Source organism: Anoplophora glabripennis, unplaced genomic scaffold (assembly GCF_000390285.2).
Source record: "Anoplophora glabripennis isolate ALB-LARVAE unplaced genomic scaffold, Agla_2.0 scaffold239, whole genome shotgun sequence".
NCBI classification, from domain to species: domain Eukaryota; kingdom Metazoa; phylum Arthropoda; class Insecta; order Coleoptera; family Cerambycidae; genus Anoplophora; species Anoplophora glabripennis.
In genome coordinates this window covers 123064-148455 of record NW_019416322.1, presented here as the reverse complement: position 1 = coordinate 148455, position 25392 = coordinate 123064, and the positions used below count along the sequence as shown (strand labels likewise).

General features: G+C 31.5%; 1 protein-coding gene across 1 annotated transcript in view; it reads left to right on the top strand.

The window, feature by feature from the left end:
* The window catches only part of LOC108911157 (prolactin-releasing peptide receptor-like), a 94441-nt gene that overhangs the window by 37475 nt on the left and 31574 nt on the right, over positions 1–25392 (top strand). Inside the window, exon 2 of the mRNA XM_018716007.2 lies at positions 19911–21269. Within this exon, the coding sequence (XP_018571523.1) occupies positions 19981–21264 (1284 nt within the window). The 5' untranslated portion in view covers positions 19911–19980 and the 3' untranslated portion in view covers positions 21265–21269. The remainder of the gene's footprint in view (positions 1–19910; positions 21270–25392) is intronic.

Below are 25392 nucleotides of genomic sequence, written 5' to 3'. Positions count from 1 at the left end.
CAAAGATATGGACTACCTGTACCTCCACAAATTAAATAGTTGGCAGAATTGAATTCAATAAAGCGAAAACAAGTAAGTATTGATTTTGTGCGGCCTCTCAGAATTTTAATTATAAAAACAGACTTTTCTCAATATATTTAAGGAACGAGGCCATTCCAAATGGGACAATCTAAAAGGAAACATAATATTCTCGTTTTCTCTGACCTTTAAGATAAAAACTCCATTATTAAAATATACCTATCATATCCAACAGCGGGGCAACCTTCACGTACTATTTAAGACAAATCGATAAACTGTTGGCATCCTACATTGGTCACGAGTAATTGTTTCCCAACAATTTATTGGACCTGAAAATCAATAAAAAGAAATTCCTAACAAGAGCTGAATGTTTAGGAAACTTATACCGAATTCAATAATAAAACCGAAACCGGATAGTTTTAAAAGGTATTAGATTCGCTAAGAGAAAGATATAGATCACATCAAGTTAAAAATGTCTGAAAAACACCAACATATAAAACAACAAATGCTAATTGTAGTTTAATTTGCTAAGTTTCAAGTTCTTGGTAAATTAAGTTAATAAAAACTAGCATTAACCAAATAACAAACTATGTATGGAAGATTTTCGATTATTACATTTGTGTAATGGACAGTACAATTACAACAATACTTATAAATAAATAGATAAATGAATTATTGTCATTGTCATTGCCATTGCTATTGCCATTGCCACTGCCACAACCACTGCCACTGCCACTACCACTACCACTGCCACTGCTACTACCACTGCCACTATCACTGCCACTGTCACTACCACTGCCACTGCCACTACCACTGCCACTACCACTGCCACTGCCAGGGCCTCTACCTCTGTCATTGTCAGTGTTACTGTTACTCTCGGTGTCATTATTATTATCATTGTTTGGGACAATAGGGTTGTTGACCAAATTTCAAAAAGTAGATAATATAATTCTACACGTACTAACTAGTGTGTATACACAATTAGATATTGAGAAATGCGTCAGAACAGTTTTAAAATAATTATTTAAAACTGATTTTTTTATAACGTTTCAAAACGTCTGTGACGTCATAAGGGTCACCTTGTAGTGAAATTATGTGTAAATGATTGCGTAAAGGAAAAAAATTGGAAAAAGACGCTCTGTCAACACTGTCAGTAGTGTCAGTCTGTCAGTGACGGTGTCGTATAAAATATTTTCAAGTCAACGAGTTATTTTCCTTAATATTCAAATTCCTTTATTACGTAAAAATATTATTTAGTAATAATCATTTAATAGATTCCTTATAATTAAATCAGAAAGTGTGAATCGGAATTTGTGAAAGCTTCTTCGCAAATTTTACCGAAAATTGATATTTTTATGATCATGATTTGAATTTTTAAAAAGAGACGAGCGTTTTAATATTGGCGAAATCAGAGGTATAAAAGCAGTCAGATAAGGATCAACATATGTAACGAATGATTTTATTGTTTTATTTATATAAAATACTTATTTATTTATGGAAATTTATAGTGCAGTTCGGGTGTCTTATGGTGGTAATGCAATTGGCTATGTGGAATTTGGAACAAAACACCAATTAAATTTTGTTGAATCCATTACAATCAAGAAATTATTAATAACTATCACAAATACTCTTAATTGATAGACTGCTGTCACTAGTGTCACTTTTGTTTAAAAAACAGGAAACAGGGCAGCAGGGTTTGATGGATAATTTTGACATATTTTCTTCTTCAAAATTATGCAATAGGATCGCTACTAGCTTATTGTTAAATTGCCCCTTATGACGTCAGACTAGTTTTTAAGTAACGCAAAAATTCATAAATGACTTCTACCACTAATTTGTCATATATTTAAAATTTGACTATAGAGGTAGGTTCTTTTATATAAAATCTTTGACTCGACAACAATTTGTATATGGTTTGTTTTTATAGTGGACAATCCTATGCAGTTATTAATATTCCAAAGCTTACTGGTTTCTATTTCCATTAAAAAAATCAAACATTTTTTTCTGTATTCATCTACAGACTGACCAGTGACCTCTTACATATAAAATAAAGGACTTTTCAAAATTGTGTGGAGTTAGAGAGACATCTCAAAATTAATTGTTATTTGGCCCATTTTCTCTTTAACAGTTTTTATACCAAATGAGGTGAATCTGGCAAATCGATGTCGAAATATATTTCACTGAAATAAAAAATTGTACATACAGTATAAATGTAAGTAACACAAAAATATATTTTTATATTTAAAAACTTTTATTTTATTATCTTGAACTCTTCCAACTTACCTATTAAGTTACATTTCCACTTACATTTTGCTGTAGAGATTAAAAACATATACATCAAAGGAAAAACAGGCTTCATTGCATCTACTTATTAAATGGAAAGTAGATAACAGGATTAATTAAGATAAAAAAAAACTGGAGCAGCTATAAAAAAATTAAGTTATGCTGGAAGCTAAAAGGCTAAAAGAGCTCGAGAAACAGGAACAGTAGCTGACAAAAGCTAAAAGTAGAAGCCATGCTCCTTTGTAGAAAGAATATAGTTTATCGTAAATTGGTGTTAGATATGTTGGGATAATTGTAGGTTAAGCTCTCAATGGTAAAGAAGGTAGGTACTCATGCTCTACGTTGTTTTGATCAAAATTCGTCTTAACCGTAAAAATTGTTCTTAAAACTCAATAAAACTAGCTATACTGCAAAAAATTAAGTAACATTTAAGTAAAATGTCTATATTCTATCATTTTTTTATTTAATTTATTGAGAAAAATACCGTTTCCTGAAAATGTTTCTATTTACTGGATATACAGGCTATTACAAATTCGCTTCTCACTACAGGGATCTCGAAAACGGTAAGAGATACGAACTAGTTTAAATGGGGGCAAATTTGCGTAATCAGTGGACCAACATTATGCCTCTAAAAAATCAAGGCTGACATGATTAATTTTCGAAATATTTGAAAAAACTTAAATTTTGTTTTTGTTTCATTTCAGGCTTGTTTGAGGTGATTTTGAAAAAAGAAGAACACTTTCTCATTGCCCCTTTTTGCCCTCTCTCGAATGGCATAATCAATTTTTATATGTAATCAATCAACTTCCCTTTTATAATACGACCCTGCAAATTTTATTACATTTTTTGCAAGCCTTCATGACCCTCAATACTGCACTGCCCCAGCCCAAACCAGATTCAGACGTTTTGTCTCGAAAAATTCATCTTCAGTGTATTCGTTCCAAATTCATCTAAATTTTTTATTTAGATTTCTTTGTTTATTGAATTATCGGTACACTTTAAGTGTCGTTAAACTGTTACCACCACGCGTTAAAATAAAACATTTATTATTATTATTAACTATTACAATCACTTGATCATACATTAACTCGATAAGTTTTTGCTTCAAAATTAAAACATTATTACAATTATTATTTTTTTATTAAATTCCAATGATTCTGACTCCACAAATATGATTGCGATGTGATTATGGATAAAACGTTGTATTGCATTCGTGTTTTAATATCTCGCGAGAGTGTTTTCGGGAAGAAAACGGTAAGTTTCATCAAAAAAGTAGTTCAGATAAAAATTATAGATCTTAAAATTATCTACAAAAATTGTCTTTAAATTTTTTTTTCTAAGAACCACCATTCCTGAGATATCGCGATTCTAAAAGTTAAAGGAGTCACGTTCTACATGATATGCTCATATATGCCACGTATATACATAGTCAGGCACTTAATGCAAGTAAAAATGCATATTTGTGTCTCTTGTATGTATAAACTATACTACTCTGAGAATATACACTCAAAAGAAACTCATTCCCTTAGTCAAAATGACGCAGATGTCCTTATAATTGAAACAGCAATAGAACAATTTAATGCAACAAATACAACTATTGTAGTTGGTGAAGATGTTGACTTATTAATACTACTCACTGCAAGGACTCCAATCGATAAAATTATATACTTTTTAAAACCTGGAAAAGCTCAACAGCGAACAGAAATATATTCTTCAAAAAGTTTATCTGCTATCCAAAATGCCAAAACCATATCTTATTTTTACATGCGATAACCGGCTGCGATACTACATCAGCAATTTTCAGAAGTGGTAAAACATCAGTATTAAAATTATTTGGAAAAAAAGATTTGATTGGTTGCAGAAATTGATTTTTCACCTCAAACAATAATCACAAAAGGAATTCGCTTTCTCCTTGCTGTTAAGGAGCTCCAAAAAAATTGATTGTATAGATAAATATAGATATTTAACTTCTGTAAAAAATACACGAAATAAGAAACAAGTACAACTATCTTGTCTTCCTCCAACATCGGCTTCTGCTAATAAACACTTGTATCGAGTATACTAACAAGTTGTCAGATATGGCTAGGCAATCAACTGAACCCAGAAGACTGGGGTTGGAAATTAACAGATAATACTTTGGAACCGATTCAAACTTTACTTCTACCTGCTCTGGAAAAACTCCTAAACACTATTTTTTGCAATTGCAAAAAAGGTTGCAGTGCTAATGTGGCTGTAGAAGAGTAGGGTTACTGTGTTCTCCAGCGTGTACTAATTGCCAAAGCCGGTCTTGCTCAAATGTCCAATTGAATACAACAGACCAAGATTCATGTGATTTCGATGAAGAGACAGCTGATTAATCTTCATTTGAACAATTTATGAACATCCAGCAAGGAGAAGAAGAAGAAGAAGAAGAAGAGGAAGAAGAAGAAATCGAAGAAGACATGACTGTTGAAGTCGACTTTGAAGATAATCAGATTAAATATCAAAAAAAATCAGAACTACAGTTAAAGTCAATAACCAATATCAATATCAATAATCATCATATAGTTAAAAGAGTATTGTCCCTGAAAATTCCGTCATAACAGTTCGTGGAGTAGGCCTACCGGGGAAACCACGTTAAGAAAAAACGCGTCAAAGTACACTACCTCACAGGTGGTGTGGAAATGTGTGCATATCGTGACTCCTTCAACTATTAGAATCGCGATATCTCAGGAATGGTGGTTCTTAGGAAAAAAGTATAAGTACCATTATTGTAGATAATTTTAAGATCTATAATTTTTGTCAGGACTACTTTTTTGGTAAAACTTACCGTTTTCGAGAAAAATCCAAAAAACCTCAAATTTTGACCTTTGACCCCGAATAACAACTTTTCTAGCACACATGGGATCGATGAGGACTTTTGACACTTTATTTCTAATGGTGTACCCAAGGTCTCAAAATTTAGGTCTGTCGGAATTTTCGTTATTTGAAAGTTCTCGTCAAATTGCTCTACATCGCGATAGTTACATCCTTCGGGCCTCATCTAGATCTTAATCGAGCCAATTTGTTACTAGCGCGCATAATAATCATCCACGGAATAACAGGACAATCAGCGAAATTGGAAACCCTTATGGACTGAATAAACATGATCCCCTTTATGTGGTTTGAAAACGGATACGAGATTCTCCAATATTCCGGGATATCGATCGAATAATAGCCCTCGGCCATAGACGTTCGGAACGATTATCTCGAATAATATCCGCCCCTTAAAGTATTAATTATGCAAAAGAAAACACTCGCGCCTACTAAATTTCATACGCATTTAGAAACAAAGTTTCGCTATTAATATTTTTATGTTGTTCCTTGCGTTCCTGAGTTATGTATACCTGTATTATGTAAATGGCAATTACATAAATTTGCATTAAGTACGAATTTTGAATCACCCATGAAAATATAAACTCTTCTTTGCATTTGATATTCAAATAACTTCAACAACAAAATTTCTATGCATAAGTCGGCCTCTATTCGAACTTTGAGGAGATTATTTAGCTTAAATAATTGCGGAGGTACAACTATCACAAAATAACGCGCATGAATCTAAATTAGAGAGTAAGAGAGCGTAAGCCTCGCGTGGTAATAAAAAAGATCATCAATTTATGTCTCGGAAAAACTGTCAACGCTTCTTTGGCAATGCATAATTCAGTAGCGACAACGCAATAAAGCGTTTTTAAAAAAAGAGTATGTCACAGATATGCAGTTATGAAAACAGTTCTACAGATAAGCTGTTTGTTTACTCGCAGAAAAATACGGTAAAATTTCAGAATAGCGAATCATCAATTCAGGATCTGATAGAACATAAAAAAATTAATATTATTTCTTTCTTATAGGCCATGGTTTTTATGTTTTTCATACATAGGGCCTCAAGATGACTTTTAAAATAAAATTTTAGCAGCAATTTTTCCAATAAAAAAGGTTATTGAAGATGCTAAATACGTTAGAGTGGTTGATTCAGACGTTACTAGTTCTACACTGAAAGATATGCACTTTATTTTGTATTAGAATTTTATACAGGTTTGGAAAGTTCCCATGGTTCATGGGCCGTTACGTGAGAGCTATAAAGTAAGTCATAGAAATCGGTGTGATAGAAAAGGATGGCTATAATGAAGGCGTCTCATAGTCACCGCCCGTTTCGCCCTTCCACAAATAAGATCCCCTTCCACTTGTAATTCAGCGACCGGTGGTCATCTTTGTTTTCGTCGTTTGGCTTTTATTTAATAGATGTCACTACACTACTTATACAATTTCGACTCCGGTATTCCGATATGTTAATACAAATTCGTTAACAGAGGGCAGCACAATTTGTCTAAGGTGAGGCGCAGCCCTAGAAAGAGTGATGCCAGATCTACAGATTTTTTTGGAATTGGGGAAATAGGAAATTTTGCTTTATTTCTTGAGATTTTTAAGTAATTTTATAAAGTATACTTAAATAACAACTAAATGAACTTTTAATGCAGCTGAGCACTATACTCCTTTGAATAACTTCTCAGTAGGGGAAACAAGGTCACTAGATTTACAAACAGAGGTATCTACTACCTACTGAAAAAAGTTTTCTTTGTTACGCGTTGTACTGCCCTCTGTTAACGGATTGTATTAACATATCGGAACACCGGAGTCGAAATTGTATAAGTAGTTACATTTATTAGATAAAAGACAAACGACGAAAACAAAGATGACCACCGGTCGCAGAATTACAAGTGGAAGTGGATCTTATTTGTGGAAGGACGAAACGGGCGGTGACTATGAGACGCCTTCATTATAGCCATCTTTCTCTATCGCATGGATTTCTATGACTTACTTTATCGCTCTCACGTTACGGCCGATGAACCATGGGGACTTTCCTACCCTGTATGTCATTAAAAAACATTGTATACTGTACGTGATAGACTTACAAGGGAATATTGAATATAAATCGCGTATAGTTGTAGTTGTTGTTGTATAATAACTATAAACCATATTTTCTTTTTTTAATGTTAATTTTTGCAATAAATCTGAAAACCCTTAATATTTCCGAAACAGTTGCAGATAGATATAGGACATTGTACATGAAATATGTCTAGAATTTTCTGAAGAATCCAAAAATTGAATAATATACAGGGTGTTGTACTTAAAATTAAAAAGTTGGTATTGACCACTGTTATATGACACACCCTGTATAAAAAGTTTTTGTTGAAAAAAATGCGCAACTAAAAATACCAGTCGCCGTATCCGAGCGTTTTTTCGAACACGCCCCCATTTATTTATTATTGAATTTATCCCATTTGGCTGGATACACACTGTATAACAAGCATTTAAGTATTAAAATTAATAACAAATCGCTCACAAAACTGTCCAGTTTACATTCTTAATAGCAATGCACCCGTGTCTTCTTGTATTACATTACATTACATTACGTGGAAATTTGCACTATAATTCTTTCCCTGCTCTTGTTTGTCACCGTTTGCTTTCTGTTCCTCCATCTTATGTAAAGCTTAGCATCAGCGATAGGACCGACAAGATAATAATTTTTAAGATTTAGACAAGATTTAAATATGAAAAAACAAAACAATTAGGTACAAACTATGAAAAAGTTAGATATAATCATGTCTCACAAAATCAATTTTGAGTTATTATTTTTTAAGTCTAAACTAAACTTAGCACAGTTTAAGAATAATTCTAAAACTGTTTTGCAGGGTATTTGGTATCCCTATTACACAACAATACTTAGTATTAAAAGTGCTTAACTAGATTTATGACAGTTTGTCGGTCAAACTGCAATAATATAGTAATTTTATACACACTTTTTTTATTATATGATGATTGTGTGTGACCTAGTTGTTGTTAATATCCTTAATTGCCCCAAGTTTCAAAAAGGAAAACCAATAGAACGCGAAATTATTAACGTAAGTAATTACTTCTCTGCTTCCAAAGGATCAGTTTTATTTTTTCATAACGAATTTCCCGTTATGCTTTTGACGTAGAAGAGGATTGTCATGAGATTTTAATTTATTTTTCAAACAAGCGTCTAGTTTAAATAGGATACTCTGTGAAATAAAGTGTCGACACAATGGACTCAAATTATATTTCACAAAAATAACTAGAAATAGTCTGCTACTTTAATAGCGATTAATAACCAATTTGCTCTTATATTTTATGATATCGTCAGTGTGACACTGAAAGAGTTTCAATAATAAATTATTGGTGGCTGACTGTTTCCACGTATATCCTTTCTTCGAGTAATTATTTCCATTTATTATTGAGACATAAATCAAACAAATAAACGCTCCCAAAACCATTCAAAATATCATTAAATAAATAAGTATATAAAATTTTACCACTTCGTAGCACACCTGAAATGGAACCTATAATATGAATTTGTAAGAAACAACGTGGTAATTATTTAGATACTAGGCTAGTGTATCATACAGGGTGTGGCGTGTATAATCTATAAAAATTAAACTACAGCTTCTTGACGATATTTGTAATAGCCTTATACGAAAAAGTTCTATCTTCGCAATTTTTTTGTAAATTAAAGTTCATTTATTCAACGAAAATACATTGTCAAAAAAATTGTGCAGTCAACTGATTTTGTATTTGTATTGAATTCATTATTCACTTAATTATTAAATATTAAGCATCGTCCATCGACCCATCAGTGTTAAAAAGTGAAACATTCCAGACAAAAGTTTTTATTTTGTAATTCCACGATAGTGAAAGTAAAAAATTAGAATGGCGTGCCAATTACATTAAAAACGAGATTCATATTTCTTACTTTGCTTAATTTTATAGTTTGTGCACAAACTAGTTTTACAACGAACCGAGAAAACAATGCATTTACTATTTCCGAACGTGTCAATATGGCGTTAGTGTATGGTGCAGCCGGAGAAAAATCGCTCGCGGCGACTAGGTTGTACTCGGAACGATGACCACAACGTCACCCCCCCATGTTCAAATACAATCTTACAGTGTGTTCAGCGGCTGTGAGATACAGGAAGTGTTACTCCTCGAGGGAAAGCACATGGTCAGCAAGTGAACCTTAATATTGAAGATGCAGTGTTGGAAAATCTTTACGAAAACCCCACAATTAGTACTCGACGACTCGCACAGCAAGTAGGAACCTCATCTCGTACAGATTTTACCCCCGAATTGTGATCAACGAATACGTTTTTGCAGATGGTTTTTACGGCAATGTGCCAATCAAGTAGACTTTCCTGCTTATGTTTGTGAATGAAATGTTTCCTCAGAAGTGGATTGGACGCTTTGGTTCTGTGCCGTGGTCACCTCGGTCACCCGATCTAACTCCAATGGACTTTTGTCTTTGGAGTCACTTGAAGTCATTGGTTTAGCAATACTCCAATTACGGTACGGTGGAAGGATTGCGAATTCGTACACTTGAAGCTGCTGACATTATTAGGGGAATACCTGAAATTTGGGAAAATATTTGCCAAAATTGGACGCGCTCGGTGCCATGCCTGTATCCGCGCTAATGGAAGCACTGCTAATTTAAGAATCTCAGAATTTAGCCGCTCCTGAGTAATTTGAAAATTAACAGATAGCTCAGGCATCTACCCCTTCTCACCAATCTCAACGGACGCTTGGATGCTGTCGCTCCATTGATGTCGAGATTTGGCTTGGTTTCGGAATAATGCTCCATGCTCTAATTTCAACCTAAAACTCACTTGGGCACTTGCACTTGGCTTTATCTTAAAAGTTTATAAAAGTGAGTATGATTTAAAATGTTTTTGTCTGAGAAATTATCGACTGAACCTCGTACATATGTTTTTGATTGGCACTGCCGAGTCTGTTACTCTAGTGTCTAAATTTCACTGTATTTTTACACACTGGGCTAAACCACTTAAATCTGTATGTGTACGGCCTCCTTAGACTGCCGGTACGGTAAGCTTTAGGAGCTTTTGTTATATTTATGGCAGCTTTAGAGCTGTGTATCCTTTTAGGTCTTGACCACAGGCAGGACGAGACAGTAAACTCAGTTTTGCTCCTTTTTCACCCATTTAAATTTTTGTCATAAGTTCATTAACACTCTGTATATGTATATTTAGTACAAATCAAACAATAATTGGTGTAACTATAATAACAAGGTGTTTTCACAATAGATAAATTTTTTTTGATACTATACATATTTACCCACTTATCTCTCAAGTGTACCTAATCTACGCCAACCTTCAGAATGTTTTGTAGCAAGATATTTTTGGATCTGTTATTACTGTATGGAAAGTTCTGCAACTGACGTTTAATAGTTCTAGACCCAATGTTTTCATTTTGCGTCATTTTACCGTCATAATTTTCCCTTTTTAAATTACGTAAATTTAAAAGATTCAAAGGAACTCTAGATCTGAATCTCTCGTAAATATATTCCATGGATTTAATTAAATTACGCATAATGGATTATTAAATTTATCCATGAATGCATCAAATAAATATAAATCATCAAATATTGGATATTTAAACATTAAACAAAACAATGTTACATTTAATTTTAAAATAAATTAGAGTTATTCAGGTTTAATGAAAATACAAACAAGTTGGAAGTCATTTGAATTATTTAGCACCATGGGTAAGTATTTAAAATATATTTTGTTGAATTTTAAAATTGTAAAGCATCTATAAAATTATAAAACTGATGAACGTTGACACGGCAACACATCACATGATTATTAAATTGTACATTTCGTCAGCCTCCAAGCAAAGTTTTTCCTTTTCAATCCTATTGGCGCCAACAAATTTGTCCACTTTTTGACCCTCATTTGTATGTAGGCGAATATAAAACAATAAAAGCGCATATGTAATCAAATAATGAGAATTTATTAATATTAATTCTCAAACAAAAAATTAAATTTTGATTATAAGCAAGTTAAAATGTACCTGCTATTAAACTGAAAAAAAGGAATCGCTGTGAATCCATGTCTGTTGTCTGCTTTTTTAAGATAATGTCGTAGCCCCTCTTGATTAAACTTGTTCGTCATAACAGACACCCTCCTCGCCTCCGGATATTACAAAACCCTTATTTCCACTTCTACGTTATGTACCTGGAAAATACATTTCAGATCATTTAATACTCAACTAAATTATGACGCAGGGGGTAGCAGGTTTTCCTTCCTACATTGATGAAAAATATATAGTCCAGTCGATATCTGTTTTAAAAGTAGGTTGTATAAATGTTTCAAATAGTAACGCTAGTTTTTTTTTTGGAAATAGTTCTAAATATTATGTAAAATGATAATTGCGATATGCGCCCGCTGAAAAAGTTGTGCATAATTGTTAGCGCAAGAAAATGTAAAAAAAAATTTAAAACGGTGCATTTTTCTCATTTCTTTCATGTATAACTCGGAGAATATTGATATTAGAGAAAATAGTCAATGGAAAAAAGTTTCGTTTTGAGATTCTCTTCAAAATAAAATTGGTCCGAAATTTGTATGTGCATTATTGTTGCTTCAATACAGTATAGACCGAAAAAAAATTCGTGAGAATAGATTTTCATGAATTTATTTCGGACTTTGACTTTAGAGCGGCCATATCAATAGTATGGTGCTGAGTACTTCATGATATGGTAGTATTGCAGGAATTTTTTCATCGAAATCGGCCAGGTAGATTTCACACAATTCAATTGTTAATTAAAAAAATACAGAATTATACTTATATTTCAATTTTCTCTCACGGTACATCCAATGATTATTTTGAGCTCTCAATTTTTATACCCTTTGGTGCATATCGCAATTATCATTTTACATAATATTTAGAACTATTTCCAACACAAATTAGCGTTACTATATAAAACATCCATCTCGAAACAGATATCGGCTGGACTAATATCTATGATCAGGATTCGAGATAGATCGTCTTTACGATAGATGCGAACGACGAATGGATGGGTATGAACGATGAACGAAATTAATGCAATTTTGGGAAATTTGCTTGTAACTTGTGTTTTTATTTTGAAAAATTGCATAAAAAACCTCTTTAGCTATCAAAACTTTTTAGTTTTCAAAGTTAATGAAATTCAAAACACTGATCCACAAATAAAAAAAAGTTATGCTCGACGGACTAAACCATGGTATTTCTATCTATTTTGGTCCGCAAAACTAAATCTGACATCAGTTTGGCTCCGCTCATAATGAATTTTTAAAATATTTCAAAAAAAACTCTAAAATTTTTGCCCTCTTATAAATACATATGTGCATTGCTAACGGTTTGCCGGTAATAATAGTATATTACACCAGCTAGCGGCTGAGCGAAGCAACTTTGGATAGCAATAATGGCAATTCTATGTACACGGTATTTTTATACGTACATTTTTTGGCAGAAATGAAATAACATAATTTCAATTCGATATGAATGATTAATTTATTTATTCGATTTATAAAACTGCTTCCTCATTCCGTCCCTACAGAATAACCTGGCTGGCTGATTCGTTCTGAACTTCCGTTTCTTATGTCTACCATTACTTTTCTAGATCGTTGTTTGTTTGAAACTTCCATAATTTAATCAATCTGTATCCTACCCTTCAATGCCATTCCGATCGTTTATTACATATATCTATCTTTTAAGATTCAGAAGTCTTAAGAACAACAGAAAGAATTTTGAAACAAAAATTACTTATTACATTTTTATACCTAAACCATGGTTATGATATTTTTCATTTTATTATTAGATTTTATGTTTAAAAACATGAAACAAAAATCCAGTGGAAGAATGGGAACGTTAGCACTAACTATTCTATTGCTAAAATAATATTGGAAGTGATTAAAAATGTATATCACTAAAACTTCTTTGTTAAAAGTTAAGAATAATGTGCTAAAAAATGTTTTTGTCACTGACTCATCTACTTTCAAGATATGCTATTGCCTAAGAGACCTATTTATAGGCCAAAATATAGTGATTTCCTCCTCTATGATTTATCTGTAGACCTTAAATACTTTATATTATACAGGGTGGGCCATTAGTGTGAGAAAGTAAAATAACTCCCTTATTATTCATAATACAGAAAAAAGTTTATATAAAAGTTATACAGAATCAAGAAACCCAAACTGCAAAATTAATTTGATACATACAGGATAATGAGTAAAAACGGGACACGCCAAATATTACATATTTTAAATGGAACACCCCATATAGTTATAAACATATGGATTTCTGAGAAAGTTCTATATATGGCAATATAAACAGTTTAACATTTTACTGCGGGGTTGCCAAGTTATGTAGAAAACTCTTCGAATTTTGGAAAAAACATGACCTCAAAGAAGTTGTATTAACTTTTAACTACTAACACTTGGAGCAAAAATATTTGAGAGTTATAGGCAAATCTTAGGCAAAGACTCCTATATTAGCTAATATCGATATTATATACAGGGCATATTTTATAATACGATAATTTTTAGAAAGTTTAAACTTGATTTTCTAAAATTTTTCAAATGGGGCACCCTGTATTTTATTATCCTATTTTATTCACATATCGGTTCACTTCAACTTTTATTAAGCATGTTCTATATCTAAAATTGTTAGTTTTTAAGATATAGAAACATTTCTGAAAAAACTTAATTTTTATTATTCTATAGAATACCACAAATAAATATTAACTGATAAAATTAACTCAAAATGGAATGATAAACTGACAAGTTGACACAATGTGAAGTTTTTTCAAAAGCCAACATAAAATAAAGTGAACAATGATTATAAGATTTTTGTCATTGTATCATTGTGAAACACGTAAATTATTATACGCATTGTTGACATCGGTTCCATAATCTGGATGGAATCCATTATAGATCGCATCATCAGGTATGTTTCTACCCTTGTTTCAGCGAAACTTATTCGCGACGGTGATAAACATCTTAATCTGAAGAGAACGACCGTTCGACATCTACTGATGTAATATTTGCATAATTTAATTATCTACTTCCAAGATGGTCCGACATGGTAATTTCCATTCGGGGTTGTATTTATTCCAGTAGCAATAAAATACTATATCAAATGGTAGGTTACATGCGATCAGTATGAAGATTAAATCAAACATAAATTTAGTCTTCTGGGTTTCGCCAGTTATTTTATGCGTGTGTTTAATACTTATGCACCTATTGGTGATATTTCTCGTTTTATCTATTCGATTTTATCTTCGTATTTTAATGCTGCTTGTAAAAAATACTAATTGTTAATTGCGAAGTGTCAGTATCAACAATCTGCATGTAGTATTCTCATAAAACTCATCCAAAAGCCGCCACTGGACTCTTCTATTTCTGAATATTGTTTTATTAATGTTAGTATTAAATCTTATAAGAGTACCTTCAACTCTACGTTTATAAGATATTTCTGTTGAAGGAAATACATTTTCATTTGTTTATAGTACATCAAACAAGACATTTCCACACCTGTAAATGCTACATTATTATCTAGATTTTAATAATAAATATGTCAAGTCCAGACCATCTCAGTTAATCCATTCATTAAAGATTTTATTTTCTCGCGCATATCACGTTGACACTTATTAATTGATTGGAATTTTTTTATCGGCACATCAGGTACATCCACAGCACACTTACTAATTGTGTCAGGAATAAGTTGAATTAAAGAATAATAATTTCTGGGGTCTATAATTTAAAATACTTAGTTCTTTTGTGTAAATAAGCCCAATCAGTATAACAATAAATTTTGTGACAAAAATACTAATAGCGAACAGACTGCGCCATCATATAAAAGACACTCTGTAGATATACAGGTATGCTTATATGTTTCCTACCCCAATTTACCATTAATTAATTTTTTATAAACATTTTTATGCAAAAAACGCATTTTTTACTTTTTTTGCTTATAAAACCTAAACTGAAGAAGAAATCTGAATGCTATAAACAGACAATTTGTAGAGAATCGAAATTCGAATAAAACGAGAGGTCGATCGATCCAATCGAATAATTAGAAACGAAGAAAATCCAGAAAAATTGGAAAATTTATCGTTTTTTTAAAATTTCATTACTCCACCATTTTTTAAGTCGTAGAGCAGACCCTGTGCACAAAAGTAGTGAATTATATGTACTTTAAATGTGCACAAATCAGGCGCTGTCGGACCACAATTCCAATTTGAATTTTTTGGTGCACTATTTTGCAAAATTTCTGGATGCGTTGAGGGTGGTCCGATTTTCAATTTTCAGCCGGATTTTATAAGTAGAAGTATAATACTTATAATACAAAACGTATATTCTAATTTTCCGATAAAATGATGCCAAATAGGTCCAGAAGTTTTGCAAAATGATGCACCAAAAAATTCAAATTGCAATTGTGTCAAAACTAATGGTCCGACAACGCCTGCTTTGTATACACTTAAAGCACATAGGTATAATTCACTACTTTTGTGCATAGTCAGCTCTACAACTTAAAAAATGGCAGAGTAATGAATTTAAAAAAAACGCTAAATTTTCCAATTTTTCCGAGCTATTTGTCCCGGCTGGCACAGAATTACATTCCCAATAAACCTAAAATAACAAGATGTCACTTGAAAAATGTCAAAAACGAGTACAACAATTAGAAATGTTTTTTTTTTAATCAGTATATACCTAATTTATGTGAATGTAATAATAAAAAAAGTGGTTCTTCGAAAATGTAGGCGACTAAACTAATAATTATTTATAATTTGCATCGTCACAGTTGATGTAAATTGAACTTAAAGTTTATATACCTATGACGAGAAGAAATGATTGAAAAAAGGATTTTCATTTATGCCGTAATTTTAATTCAGGTATATTTCATAAAATTTAAAAAATATTTGTTTAACACGATACTCGACATTTAAAAATCATTAAATACTGTTTACATGCTAACAATTAGAATTAAATTAGAGCCTATTAAATTGAATGGAAGAAAACTGGCGAAATAAAATATGACGTAGTACAGCTAACTAATCATATTTTCAAATAAAAAATATGTTTAGAAATATTCGCTCAACATTCTACCTCGCTTATATCCTTTATTTTTTGTAATTAGAAATAAAATAATATAGATCACAATGTCCAATACTTTGTCTTACAATTTCATAGCAATACACAAAAACAATGATTGAAAATGTATAGAATGTTGGGTCAATATACATGTATATAAAAAAATGCCAGCAAATTGTACAGTTACATTAGTAGTAGGTATCAAATTTATAAATTTAAATAAGTGTATTAATTTTAATTAAGTATACCTACGCATTACGTAAATTTTCCCAATTAACGGGATTTATATAAACGTAGAATATAACTTGAAATTAACTTACCCGAAATATTATTTTCTCGTGGAAAGGAGAAAAAATAAAATGAATTTATTACATTAATCACTTTTTACACGTAGATATTAAAAACACTTTTTTCTACGCTCTACAGTGTAGAAAATCTGTTAATTTTTTATCGTTAAGTCCACAATTTTCCCTAAAATCGATAAAAGTACCTACTAATTAAGCATTTTTTGAAAATTGTACCAAATTTGTATGTTTTTATATTTATGTCCCTAATTTATTATTTATTTTAAATTATCGAATTCAATATTAACATGCATTTATCAGATTCATCATTAGATTATGAAAAGATTCCACCTAATTAGTATTACAAAAAAAGTCAATATGAAATCGAAACACAATCAATTCAAAAACTGGTGTAAGAATAATAAAGTTACCTACAATTCAGAAAATTTCTTGTACCATAATTTAATTGCCGACTACAAACAAAACCTAACTAAATTGAAGCCAAATTTTGAAAATTTGCTGTTAAAGTGTCACCTCATCCCTCCCAAAGCATTTACTTTTTTGTGCAGTTATTTTATGTTATAATTTTGGTGTATTTGCATTTTCTGTCGTTTTAAAAAATAAATGTGTAAAACTTAATGCGCTTTTTTTTAACATTTTCATCATACAATCAAACCTATCAAAGTGAATATCACTGTGTCAAATGTCAAAAACACATTTGAAATTTATGAATTTGTAACAATTCAATATTAGATTGGTCTTAAATCTTACGTAATCATTATTAAAATAAAAGAAGAATTTTTCTCGACTTTTCCCACAATTTTACATTAGATGTTGTTTACATTTAAAAGAAAATTAAAAATAAAAATTAATTTAAATTTTTTATTTTTTTTTTTGGAAAAGTTTCTGACACGTACAACAAACATATTTACACAAAATGAATAACTTTTTATAATTGTTCGGCTTATAAAGTAATATTTTTTTAATAAAAAACTTTCTTGAATATTGTCATGATTGACGCTTTACCAATTCAATATAGACCTCGATAAAGACACGTTGATATTCGATAAAAAACGAAACTGCACAAATATCTCCAATACCCTTAGAGATAGGTATGGAGGTATCTATACACAGTTTGATAGAGTTTTCCTAACTTCCAAAGTAAAAATATACTGGTGTCCCATTTAAAATAACCAAGTTACTGCTGTTTAAAGTTGAAAGAAGTATTCAGCAATTTTTTGAACACCCTGTACAATACTAAGTGACGAAAAATATATTTCATAACTTCAAGGATCTAAAGCACACTCTCTCTCTCTTTTTTATTGCTAATATTAAATTTCTACGTTAAGCCTGCATTTTCACTAAAATTGAAATATCTCACAAAGAATCCTAGGTATGCAGTGAAGAACTTTTAATAAAGTTCACCTATTTTTTACGATGCTTTCAAAAATACAGTAAAATACAGGATGTTCCATTTAAAAGTACATAACTTTGATATGGTACGCTTTTCCTGGACATCCTATATATTTCAAAATATTTTTAAAATGTAGCCGTAATCAACCTACACCTATCCACCTAAACATTACTAATTTTCGTCCTATATCCATTATACGTAATTTTTGTAAAGTTTTTGAAATATTACTTCATAACTATATTTATTATAACATCTCTAATATGATAACACCCTGTCAGCATGGTTTTATGAAAGGACGTTCTACTGTCACTAACTTGATCAGTGTTATGCAATTTATAGCCGATTCTATAGGCAACAATTTACAAACTGATATCATATATACGGACTTCAGCAAGGCGTTTGATAGGCTTGATCACTCAATTTTATGAAGCTTGATATGTTTGGCGTATCAGGAGCCTCAATAAATTTCTTCAAATCTTATTTAGACAACAGAAAACAGTTTATAGTTTATAATGGGTATAAATCGATTGATTATGTCGCTACATCAGGAGTTCCTCAAGGTTCCATTCTTGGCCCTTTACTATTCATTATATTCATTAACGATTTAGTTAACAACTTAAATGTAAATTTTCTTCTTTATGACGATGATGTGAAAATATACAGCTCAGTTCGCAACATTAATGACTGTATTCAGCTTCAACGAAACCTTAATATAAAATATTGGTGTAATAATAGCAGGATAATGTTAAATACGGAAAAATGTAATGTCATGTCTTTCTCCAACAAGTTCAATCGCATTATGTTTCAAGACCGAAAACATTTCGAGACCTGGGAGTTGTATTTAATGAAAAACTGTCTTCGAAGCTAATAGAACACATGGATTTATAGTTCGCAACTGCCTGATTTTTCAAGCTTAGATGTCATAAAGCTTCTTTACTTTAGTTACGTTAGACCGAAATTTGAATATGCCTTTCCTGTATAGTCTCCGCACAGTGGTGTCCACATTAATAAACTGGAATCGATTCAGCGTCGATTTTTAAAATTTTTAAATTTTAAATCTGATGGCTACTATCCTCAAATGGGATATCCACATAAGGACCTTTTAAGTAGATATTCCTTTATTAGCCTTGAAACTAGATGGAAATACTTTTCGTAGATCTTTCTTTTTAAAATTGTACGTAATTTGGCCGACTGCCAGCAATTTATAACCAAATTATCAATTTCTCCTCGTACTAATGTACTCAAACATTCACCACTTTATGAAATCTGCAACAACTGTCATAAAAATTCTGCAAATATTTTTAACTGCAGCCTTAATGACTTAAAAATACTTTATTTTTAATGTCTGGTAGTTTCAAATATGTAATTTTAATCTTCATTTAGTGTAAAAATTTTATTTATTTCCTTCTTTCTGTTATGATGGTCTGTATTATTTTTGTTCCTTTTTATTTTATTTGTAATTAATGTGCTTCTTTTATTATTAACTGTAAAATCCCTGTTCTATAATTGGGTAGTACCTGTTGAACAGTGTATTAAATAAAATAAAATAAATCACTTGCCGTTTGGTCCCTAACCACCGAGGTGTTACTGGTGGCACACCCTGTATACTTTTTGTCAACGAAAATTGTTAGAATTAAAATAAAATTACTTTACTGTAATGAGCGTACAGTAGATGGATGTATTTTAATTTATACCATATATTTTTCGTTGGTAGAAAAAAACTTGTACGTAAAGTACATTTGTTTACAAAAAATTCCCACACTTTACATACTTGCTGGTGCTGCATAAACATCAAGCCTTATTTTGTCTATTCTTTTGTATTTATCATAGCATATTTTCCATAAAATGTTGAATATCAAACACAAATGCTCATGGTTTTTATACTTGTACACTCATATAAAGTTTACTCTGTAATTTGTGAAATTAGCATTAATATACTTATTTTGTTCGCAGGTGCTAATTCTGGGACGATTGCCGAGTGAGCGCTAAAAATGAACCATACCGAAGTGAGAAACCTCCAGTAATGAATAATACAACACCAGTGAAAATGGCAAGTGCTGTTTCGAATAATGACACAAACGAAAATATCATTAACGATAACACAGTTCAAGTAGTATTTTTCATGGTGTATACAACAATATTTGTGTTAGGAATATTTGGAAACGTTTTAGTGTGTTACGTTGTGTTCAGGAACAAGGCCATGCAGACTGTAACAAATTTATTTATAACAAATTTGGCGTTGTCCGACATACTGTTGTGTGTGCTAGCTGTGCCCTTCACACCCTTGTACACGTTTCTAGGAGAATGGGTGTTCGGTAGGATAATATGTCACCTGGTATCTTACGCTCAAGGGATCAGCGTCTATATTTCAACGCTTACATTGACGTCTATAGCTATCGACAGATATTTTGTTATAATCTACCCCTTTCATCCAAGGATGAAGTTGTCTACGTGTATCATCATTATAGTGATTATTTGGATATTTTCCATGCTGGTAACATTGCCCTACGGGGTTTATATGAAGCACACCACCGAGAATACTTCGGAAATCGCTATCGAGAAATATTTCTGCGATGAAAATTGGCCTAGCGAAGAATGGAGGAGGACATTTGGGGGGATCACAACTGCAATGCAATTCATAATTCCTTTTTTGATCATGGCATTTTGCTACATCTGCGTATCGATTAAGTTGAACGACAGGGCAAGGAGCAAGCCAGGGTCTAAGAATTCACGCAAAGAAGAAGCCGACAGGGAAAGAAAAAGGAGAACCAACAGAATGTTAATAGCAATGGTTGCGGTGTTCCTCATCTCATGGTTACCCTTAAACGCTATAAACATAATTAACGACTTCTATCAGCAAATGGAGCACTGGGACTACAATTACTTGACGTTTTTCTTCACGCACGCTATAGCCATGTCATCGACGTGTTATAACCCGTTCCTTTACGCTTGGCTAAATGAAAATTTCCGGAAAGAATTTAAACAAGTCCTCCCGTGCTTCGATGGGCCTACTGGCAGGGTTCCTTCTGCGGGTCGGTTCGAGAACTGGAGGTCCGAGAGGACCTGCAACGGCAACGAAACTCAGCAAGAATCGCTGTTGCCTTCTTCGGGGATCCATCGAGCTGCCTCCATCAGGGAAAGGAAACTTACCCCGCCGCCCTTAAAAACCGACAGCGTGGAAATGGAAAATGTTATAGTACCTTCTATTGGAGTTGTGTACGATTCGGCTTCAGAGATCGTTAGACTGAAACTTATTACCGAGGAGGAGCCTCCCCCGTATGAAGCACCAAGGAAACCAGATGAATAAATACTGTAAGTCCAATACTTGTGGCATCATTTATATATTTTTCTATTTTTGGGGTTACTTTGCTCCCTATGAACAATTTAATTACACCGAATTAATTAGTACCGCCTAATCAAATATATTATTGGAAAAAATAGATTAATAATAAACACACTAACAAACAAGTTACATATAGTACAGTCATTGAATCTGAAAATCAGCTGTAACCTCCGAATTCTTTGGAACTGCATGGATTTGCATGAAAATTTAGAATAAGGCTCATCTTAGGCTCAAGTTCAAACGCGACATAAGCCCGATTGGCGCTTTTTGTTTTTTAGGGGTAAAAACTACCCTTAGGTGAAAAGAATTGAAAAAATTAAGTTTTAAGCATTTTATTGATAAAAATCTTGTTCAAGCACAAAGATTAAATAATGTTCCATGTTCTCGAACATGTTTTATGATATATTTGATCTTTTCGACCCTTTATTTAACCCTTAAAAACTACCCCTGTGCAAAAAATAATGATAAAAAATTATTTTTTCAATATTTAGAATGATTAAATCGTGCAATTATTTAAAATAAAAGTTACCTTATAGCTAATAAAAGAACCCTTTCAACCCCTAAAAACCACCCCTGTATTGACAAAAATGATAAAAAAATACTTTTTAAAAGCTTGGACTGCTGTAACGGTGCAATTATTTAAAATAAAAATTCCCTCGTTGATTACGAAACAATTTGTATCTCATAACATTTTTCAACCCTTATAAATCACCCCTGTGCTAAAAAAAATGATAAAAAAATTACGTTTTATATCTTGGAATGCTATAATTGTGCAATAATTTAAAATAAAAATTCCCTTATATTGTTTATGAAAGAATATTTTACTTCTGCTATTTTCAACTCTTATAAACTACCCTTTTACCATTAATGTAAAATATTTTTATTATAATCGATTTTTAAATATAATCAATCATAAAAAATTGCTACGCTGCATATAAATAATCACACTAATTTGTTTTACTAATTTTATTTGTATAATATAATATATATAAAAATGAGAAAGCCTATTTTTGCTCCGAAAAATTGTCATTGGTTTTTTCACCATAACTCGGTTAATTTTGAAGCTATAGTATCTTACAAAAAAGCATTTTAAAGATAATTTCAAGAGCTGTAAGATCGTTTGCATGTAAAACCTTTTAACTCCTTCGTTTTCTAAATGGAAAGGATCAAAGGGTTCGAGACAGGTCGTTTTTTTCACTAAAGTGGATACTTCAAGCGGCGATAGCTCCTTTATTTTTTTATGCTATAGGAATAAAAAAAGCAACATTTTTGTTGTCTATCATTTTTTACGTATCTTACATAAAAATACGTTTTCAACTTTTACCGTACATTATAATAATAATAATGTCATTTATTTCCAACAAGTAAACCCAATTACAGGAAGTACATAGCAAATGAAAAATAATAATAAAGAACAGTTACACTGATAATCATAACAAAACCTCTGAGTTTATTTTGACAAAATCTGTTCTGTATAAGAGAAAAGTTGAAAAAAAATTAATTTGATTGACTAGGTATATCTAGAATTGCTCGTTGTTGTAAACAACGTGTTTTATTGTATTTAGTGATGAAAAATTAATATCACAGTAATTACAGATTTTATTAAAATAATAACATGCATAATAAATAGGTGCTTTAAGTAAAATATTAGTTCTAGGCCTATCACAGTAGAAAGTTTGGTTATATCTTGAACCAGTACGCGGTACTAAAAATTGTATCTTACTAAGGAGACTACTTATTTGATTATCAATACCCCTGGCGGGATAGATGCCATCTTCCTTAAAAGAAATGTATTTTAAAAACCGTCTCTGAACAGATTCTATACTATCAATTTGACACTGATAAATTGGGAACCAAATAATTGATCCATACTCAAGCTGACTCCTAACCAAGGTATAATACAAAATTTTTAAGGTGCTAATATTTCTAAAATCTTTGCAGTTCCTTAATATAAAACTTAAAGTCCTATTGGCATTACTAACTAAATGATTAATTTGAGTAACAAAGGTAAGATTAGAGTCAAAGAAGATGCCTAAATCTTTTATGCAATCACTTCTTGAGATTGTAATATCATTAAGTGTATAATCATAATTATAAATTTGTTTTTTCCTGGAAAATGATACTACATAACATTTGTTTATATTTAACATTAAACGATTTGAATTACACCATTTGTCAATTAAGTTGGGTTGTTTCTGTAAATATCTACAATTTTCCTCATTCTCAATACTTGTAAAAATCTTTAAATCATCTGCAAAAAGAAGATTATTACAAGATATACTATTCGATAAATAATTAACAAACAAGAACATTATTAAAAAAATCAGAATCGTATGAAAAACACTAAAATAAAACTAATTGTAAAGGGTCTACTATTAATTTTAATTCTGATGGAAATGGTACAGCGTTTACTGCCCATTTTTCCTTAAAAAATATGAGCAACCCATCTGTTTTTGACCATAACTTCTTCAATTTTGCTCTATTTTATCAGTGCTCATTTTGAAGGTCTTTTTGAGTATTACAAAAAACTCCTGGAGCGTTATACACGTAATACTAATCCTTTTTCCGTTATTTGACGTTGAATACATCGATTCGAGTATTCCCCCCAAAACAAGTCCGCTCCCACTAACCATATTTCGCTTTGTATAGCACGTACAACACTTTTTAAAACCCGATTTTCTTTGTTTATTTTAATTTTAAATTTAAGCAACATTTTTGTTCATTACACTTTTTTTAATAAAATACTTTGAAAAAGTGTTTTTTTTTCACTCAGAAGTTTTCAATCGTGAATAACTAAAAAACTATTGATTTCTCGAAAAAATTCTTCGAGAAATCAACATCGATTCAGCGATATTTTTGAAAAAAAATGTCCACCCCCGAGAAGGGGTGTCAACCCCCAACAGAGTGGAAGCGTCAATCGGCGCTATGTCACTAATGTTCATTGACCTTTTCTCTAACTATCTGCCAAATTTCAAGTCGATCGGTTCAGTTTCAAAGAATTCGGAGGTGAAAAGCTTCAATGTAATAACACTAGAATCCCAAAATTGTCGGCAGTAGACCATTTTCAACATGTAGATCTGTGCGTTTTAAGACGTGCGAGAAATGCGATTCCAAAGTCATATCATTTTGCATATTTTGCAACAAAAAATATAAATGTCGTTTTTTCTTGAGTGCATAAATTTCAAAATTTACTAAATTATAATATAGGTAGTATTTGGTCTTGTGTTGAATTTAATTCAAACTTAATGCAGCAAATTATTAATTAGTTTCTATTTTTCTTACATAACACAAGCATTATACAGGGTGTCTGCAAATTTTATCGACAACGTTTGACTGCATATTCACGACGACAAATAAATACGATCAAGGGAAAAAGTTAAAAAAAACTTTTTGAGTCACGCAGGCCATTAAAGTTGACAAAAATGAAACTAATTTAATTAATAACTTCACAACCCTTTTACCGAACGCGTTAAAATTTGTTACGTTATTTGGACGATTTTGGCGTATTATTTCTTAGAGCTTTAGTCAAATCGATATATTGGGTGATAGTTTTCTCCGGTTACCTCTCCTTTTTAGTTTTCAAAACTTTTACAGTGGTCGTATTTTTTTTAAAACGGGCAGCTACATTGAAAAGATTGTTTTATTTAAAAAAATATATCTCTTGATAAAATCTCGAAACGCACAGACCTACAAATACTCCCATTTTTCTCAAGATTGGGTTTCTGTAGGCGACTTTCACAACATTTTTTTTAAATAAAATTACCATTTCAATGTTTCTGCCCGTTTTAAAAAAATACGACCACTGTAAAAGTTTCTACCGCTAAAAGGGAGAGGTAACTGGAGAAAACTATCACTCAGTATATCGAATTGACTAAAGCTTTAAGAAATAATACGTCATAATAGTCCAAATAAATGTGCCAAATTTTAACATGATTGGCAAAAGGGTTATGAAGTTATTAATTAAATTAGTTTTATATGTGACAACATTAAAGGCTTGTAACTTCCGTAACGGCAGTTACGGAAATTTTCTTCTGGACATTTATCTAATTTAAATCGTAAAAATTTAAGCTCTTTCAGGGTATTGAACCGACA